The following is a 6,768-nucleotide window of genomic DNA, read 5'->3' as shown; positions in this document are numbered from 1 at the left end:
TTTACAAATACCATGCTACTTGGCTATGCGTATTCTAGCAATGAACATATTTAATGAAATTTTTTCATATCGAGCTGCCAAAATGTTAGAGTCAATAGATTATTAGTTGAAATTGCTTTATTGTGAAATTTGAAAATTTGAATATCATTTAAAATGTCAATTATGAATGAAGTGATGTTGTCATTTTTAGCATTCTTTATTTCCAATTTCTTATCCATTAACAATTCGACATGATGCAAATTTGAGAATTTTGCTATTTTTAAGTACAATTTTGTTTTTAATCAATCTTATATGATGAAATGCAAAAGTAATAATATTTATGAAAGTACATGTTGATTGGGGAGATAAGCAGCTGTTGTTTACACGGAAATTGATGAATTGCATGTACGACACGAAATAAGTGGAAATACGATGTGCATTGCTTCTGACGATGTCATTTTTCAAATAGACACTGATAAAGACTATGATGTATTGCAAAAGTTAGATCCAGGGCAGATTGATTGGCCAATTAATAAAATTGTTTTGGATCTGGTTTTATTCAGTTTTTTTGTCCATATGTATTCATGAGCAATTTTCCGTTGTTCTCTAGAATGCCACTGTGTTGCTTGAATGGAAAAAAGCAGGTTAATTTAAAATGCCGCTGTTGTCAGCCTCGCATTTCATAATATACTTTATCACTGATTTGGTCCTTGGATCTGTTTTTTTCTCTTTCTTTCACAATCGTCTGTGTTCACACTCACTGCATGATGCACTACTGGAGAAAATTGTTCTACACCAGATCAGGTAAAACTGTTTTCCTGGCCTTTTATAACCTGACAAACATTGCCCATCGTGCGGACCCCTTTCTACCTTTCGTTGTATTCTTGTACAAACTTTGCTTTTGTTTGAACAAGCCCAAACATTCTCTCTCTCTATATATATGTACATATATATGCTTTCTCAAAGTTTGTAAAAGAACACACACACACGGCAAGCAGGCGAAATAACTTTTCCATCTTTGTTGGTATTACCAACATTATGTTTTTTTTCATTTTTCATTTTTGCAAAAGTTGATGCAGGTATTCATCATATTATGATATACAGTATTACAAGCTTATTTATTTTTACTTCAACTGCTAAATCGACATCACAATAAATGATGACGTTGCGATGATGCTTTCCGCGTAGGTGGTAACTTTCCTGATTTTCTCTTTGAACTTGTCAGCCGCTGTTTTCATGCGTATAGTTGGTTGTATTTGTCAAAATGTGCTTGCTTATTTAAGCTAGTTTCTTTGTCAATCCCATTGCAATATTTTTGTCCTGAGATCTTCATGCTTCTTTTCTTTGCAATTCACAACTGTACGTTGTCAACTGAATGAGGATCAGTGAAGAATTCAATGGAAATTTAAGTAAACAGCATTTTCCTGCTTTTCAGCGTCATTCTTACTTAGCTGCTTCACCTGTGACAAAGCGCGATGTTTGATGAATCATCTCAGCTGATTTTTTTTTCTTTTTTTAAATTTTGCTCTTTTTAGTGCTATACCACGTGAAATGCTTTCTTCAACATTGATCAGCAAACGCTGATTGTAAGCAAGGTATGCAATTTTGAATTTTTTATTTTATGCAAATGTTGTTTACTGTTTCTATAAAGTAATTTTCGTGTTTTGTTTTTGTGAATTTCAAGGAAATTCAATCATTCATCATTTTCAATTAACATCATTTTGCAGATCATAATAATAATTATTTATTATCAAATTAGAAATTCATTCATTTCTCCTATGACAGAGTATCACATAAGCAGGTTTTGATGCATCTGATTTTTGCAAATAATAAATTCAGTGTCAACCTCGAGTCAACGCAACATTCATATCAGTCGTAGAATGCACAGCTGAGATGCAGCTGAGTTGTATTCCAGAACATGTGCAGCTCAATTTTAATGCATTTTTATTTACTTTTGAAATGGTATTCTTTGGGTTATAGAATTTAATGTCTTGCTGAAAATAACTGCGCAAACAACAGAGATTGCATTCATTTGCTTTAAATGATTCAATGCAAAAAAATAATTCAGATAATTATCTTAAAAATTTTTGCAATGAAACAGTTTTGCTGTCATACATTGTTTATTTATTTTAAAGATCTTCTTATCTGATAAGTTTTGAAATGTTTGACAAAAGTGTGTACAAATTTATGTATAAATTGTATCTATCATTTAATGTTAAACATTTTCTCTATTTCAAGAAGGTTTACGAGCACCAATTTCTACATTAAGAATAATTTATTTTAGCAATATAAATTTCAGTATTGTAAAGTATTGTAAAATTGTATGTTCAATTTTCTCTTCATGTTGATGAAAATATAATTCTTAAATACTGTTTGACTTTTAAGCCCATTCAATCAGTTAAAGAACGTCAAGTTTATCAGTTTAAAATGCTGTACTGTACTGTACTGTACAATGAAGTGAAACTGTAAATATTTGTGGTTATTTATATGTACAGTATAATTATTAAAAACAGAAGTAATGATTGTACTGTTAAAGCAAAAATAGCACAAACATGTCACGTTTATTGTGATTTGTAAATCTCTGGTTTAGTAAGTCAATTACATTTGTAAATGACAATTTTCAAAAAACAGAAAACCTTGCATTTTTTGCTTTCAATTGTTTTCTCATAATTGTAAGAAGGTGGTTGTTACTATATTAAAAATAACATTAAGTTTTGCTTTAAAGTAATTTTTCTCTATTTTGATAAAGCGTTTTCATTACTGAAATCAAAAAAATGTAGCTTTACATTTTTAATAACTGCATTAACTATTTTTTAAAATAAATGAAAATTATTTGTTTATTTGTACTGCTTCAAAATCCCTTTTTATTTCATATGATAGCGCACAATTTGTAAATTATTATTTTAAATTTTTTTCACATAATTTTAATTGTTGCTTTATAACATAGCAAAAAAATAAGCGATATTTTGTGTTCACCGAGTGGGTGGGAAGTGCAACAGCATAAATTCGACTTCTTGTTTTTTTTATTCACACTATAACAGAGTTTGTGCTATGTTATTCGTAGATATTTGTTCAATGAATAAGCTGCGCATTGGAATGCTTAAGAAAAAGCTTTCAGGTTGGTCATGAAGGTGTGTTTGCATTGTCACTTTGTATTGACATAAGAAAATTTTTTTTACACGAGGTCACTCTGACAAATGGAAAAAAAATTTTATTGCTGTATTTTGATTTTATGTTTCATAAATTTGATTTTATTTTTAGTTTTTGAAATGGTTTGAGAAACAAAGCAAATAATATATCATTGTCTTTAAAAAATAGCAATTAGCGGCTGCTGTATGCTTCAGACAGATGCTTGTGTTTGCAAAACATCATAGTTTAGTTTGACAGTGCTACAATTGGAAAATATCTGAAAATTTATTAAATCGCAAAAAAGAAACCTAGTCAAATATTTTTCACTTTCAATAAAATATTAAAGCATTACAAGTTCAATTTTTTTGTAATTATCATTATTATGCCGTGAGAATAGAGAATGATACAATATTTGTAATAATAAACTTGTGGATAAATTTATAATTGTCTTTATACTTTTCCTTATCAATTTATTGTTCATTATTTGCATAACTCTGACAAATGTTAACTATTTAATAGCTGGTTGAAGCAGTGACAAGCAAAATAGTACAAATTCAAAATACGAGTCCTTTATTTCAGATATTCATTAAGTATTATAGAAAGTGAATTTCTTTTTCCTGATATCTATATTTATGAATTATTATGAATGAATTTTCATAAAGTGGCACATTCAATAAAGTCGTTATTTGACATGAATTATTACATCCATGACGTAGAATATTACTGGTGAAAGGGGAATTTTTATTCAATTGCAATATGAAAAAAATAGAGTACGCTTATATTAAATTGTTCTACTTATGAATGGGGAAATTTTGTAGGAAATTGAGGTATAATTACTTAATTTTTGACATTGCATTCAGAGAATTAAAAATTTGAACAAAGTGAATAAGAAGAGTTCCATTTTGGTGTTGGCAAATGCGGTAGTGATTTTGGTTTCAATGTATTTGACTAGTATTATTTATTCAACGTGCGTACAATCAAGTGAATCTCTCTTTTCTCAAGATGTACCAATTTTTGCGCATAATTGTTTTGAATTTAAATGGAGAAAAAAGAATTTAATTTTAAAGCTGTTGAAACATCATTTTATGCAATATGAATATGTTGGCTTGGTTATTGCTGTTGGTAGTGGTGAATATATGATTGTTGAAGCTCTATATTCCGGTTGTTGGGATTTTCTTTGAGTTCGTTGAGCCGTTGAACGCCGGTCAACAACGCCTGCTTGTTAGCTTGGCTTGATGAACGGTTTTGAAAGCCGGTTCTGGTCTTTGTCAACTCAAACATTCTATTCAGTCATATATATATATACAGGCTGCTTTTTGACCTCGCCGCATCATCATCATCATCATCAGCAGCAGCAGCAGCAGTGAAATGGAAAAGCGATCAAGTGAATAAGTGTAGAAATGAAAATTGTCAACAGATGGCCTCGCAATCGCACAACAATGAGCAACCATGCGTTGGTTTTAAGATTCAGCAGAGTTTAACCAGCTGTGCTGGTGGTGTACACAGCGTCGGTGCAGTGCGGATCAGACGACTGTGTGCAGCCAGTACAGTTGACTGGACTGGTTGAAAATTTGTCACTGACTGTATATAAAATTTATTATTATCATTATACGACGAAAAAGAAGTATAAGAAGAAGAATAAGAAGAAAAATTACAAGATGAAGCTATTCAAGAAACGAGGGGTTAGCTGCTTTTCTTTCACACCATTTTCAGGTTTTTCTCAAAGGACGGTCAAGCAATGGCCGGCTAACAGGCCTACTTGGCTGCGTACGGTGTTTACGGTCCGGCGAATAGACTCTATAGAGGTATTGAGAGGGATTTGAAATGTTGCATGCAACTGGAAAAGGATGACGACCATTGTTTGATCTGTTGCTCTTCACCTTCCAATGACCTGGAGGTGAGACCAAGCTGCGGAACAAACTTGACTCCACTAGGTTGGGCAGGGCGGAAGAGGTTCAAGCCATAAGCTGACCTTGTTTGCTCATGTATCAGAAGGAACGTTTCAGGAACTTCAAGCATGTCCGCATATTGGAACAATCATTATAATCATTTTCAATTTGTTATTATTATTATTGTTATTATTAGTAATTATTATTATAATTATATTTAGAGCTTCTCGATGATGCATGGAACAGAACAAGAGTCGACTGACGAAGAAACGACGCTGAGAATGTTCAGATCATTGGGCTCCGGTTCTACTCCGGGTAAAATATACAAAAAATCACCAGCACTGAACGGGTCAAGAAGGCGCAGCGATAGCAATGAGTTGGGTTCATTTCCACAAAAATATCTGCGCATTTATAAGCGATTGGCAAAAAGCGGTCGCACGGATTCCTCCGCACCGCCAGCAATGCCTGAACCCGATTATATGGACAATGTCGAAGATACCCCCTCACCTGACTGTGATGAGGCAAAATTTGGCTTGGATTCAGGCTTGGAATCCGAAAGTTCATCAAGCTCTTGTACAGGTTTTAACACATCCGAATTGGACGGCAGTGCTGTACCATGCCGCTGGCAACTACCCAGTTCAAGTCTTTACAACGGTATGTTTTTCTTCTCATAGATTTTATTTCCCCTTTTTTCATACAAATTCTTATTTTTGCGCAATTTTTTAATTATGGAAAAAAAGAAGCACAATTTTTTGCATTATAATTGAATGATGTATTTGGATAGAGTTTTGAACTTTAACAGCAACGACGAACAGTTTTAAAAAATTGTTATTCATAGAATTTCTTTTCAAATTGCGAAGCTATTCATAAATGTGTGAAGTGTTTGCTTCATTCTTGCTCAAGAGTACTTTTGAGTCGAAGCACTGTAAAACACAACTTCCTGTTTGTTGCTGTTTTCAGCAGTATTTCCTGATTTAATTCTTATAATTTAGCAATTTAATATAATTTATTAATTTTCAACAACACTTGCAATAACCAGGCAGGAATAATTCTATAGAAACAAGCATTCTATACAATATATATTTTCTGATAATAAGAAATGCTTTTTATTGTTGAAGTTGGATTTTCTTATCAACTTTAATTCTGCTTGTAATGTAATATTTCAATTTTAAAAAATATAAAATGTTTTAAGAGGAGAAAGTAAATTATGAAAGGCTATTCATTTCGCGTTGTCATCATCGACTTGAATAATAGTTGTACATTAAGATATATGTTAAACACTGCAAATAATAAAAGGGTGACATTTTGAAAATATTTTACTTGAAAAGTTGTTTAAACTGCGAACCAACATCATTGTTTCGTAAAAATTAAAATTGACTTGTTTTGTGTGATTTTTACCTAACAAACAACTGAAACTGCAAGCAAAATAAGTGTCATTAGCAAATAAGAAGGCTAATTACACAAGAGCGTTAATAATGTTTATTTGAATTTATTCGAACAATTATTGTATTCCGCTTGTATATTTCAAAATCTGATGATCAGCACATCAAATGAATTTATGTAATGTGCAAATCAACATCAGTTAAGCGTAGATAATTTGCTGCATAACTTTACTTCATGTTAAAAAGTTCATGAATTTGGAGAAATATGTCGGGGGGAGTGCTAGCTTTTTTCTCGCGTGTATCATATTTTGAATACCTCATGCGCTTTGAGATGAGCATGGGGTACCAGGGTAGTTATTCTGACTTACCGAACATTTAACAATTAAGTA

General features: G+C 31.9%; 2 protein-coding genes across 2 annotated transcripts; both read left to right on the top strand.

The window, feature by feature from the left end:
* The first annotated feature begins 1,354 nt into the window (after positions 1-1,354).
* Tsp_01185 (hypothetical protein) lies at positions 1,355-2,448 on the top strand. Its single transcript, XM_003376935.1, has 4 exons — positions 1,355-1,456; positions 1,819-1,941; positions 2,279-2,287; positions 2,365-2,448. Exons 1-4 carry the CDS (start codon positions 1,355-1,357, stop codon positions 2,446-2,448), a joined length of 318 nt encoding a protein of 105 aa, XP_003376983.1.
* A 2,491-nt stretch (positions 2,449-4,939) lies between these two features.
* Positions 4,940-6,248, top strand: Tsp_01186 (hypothetical protein). The gene is made up of 3 exons (XM_003376934.1): positions 4,940-5,061; positions 5,221-5,651; positions 6,190-6,248. Exons 1-3 carry the CDS (start codon positions 4,940-4,942, stop codon positions 6,246-6,248), a joined length of 612 nt encoding a protein of 203 aa, XP_003376982.1.
* The last annotated feature ends 520 nt before the right edge of the window (positions 6,249-6,768 follow it).

Source organism: Trichinella spiralis, assembly GCF_000181795.1.
Source record: "Trichinella spiralis strain ISS 195 chromosome Unknown Scfld4, whole genome shotgun sequence".
NCBI lineage: Eukaryota > Metazoa > Nematoda > Enoplea > Trichinellida > Trichinellidae > Trichinella > Trichinella spiralis.
This window is presented reverse-complemented; position numbering and strand designations above follow the sequence as displayed.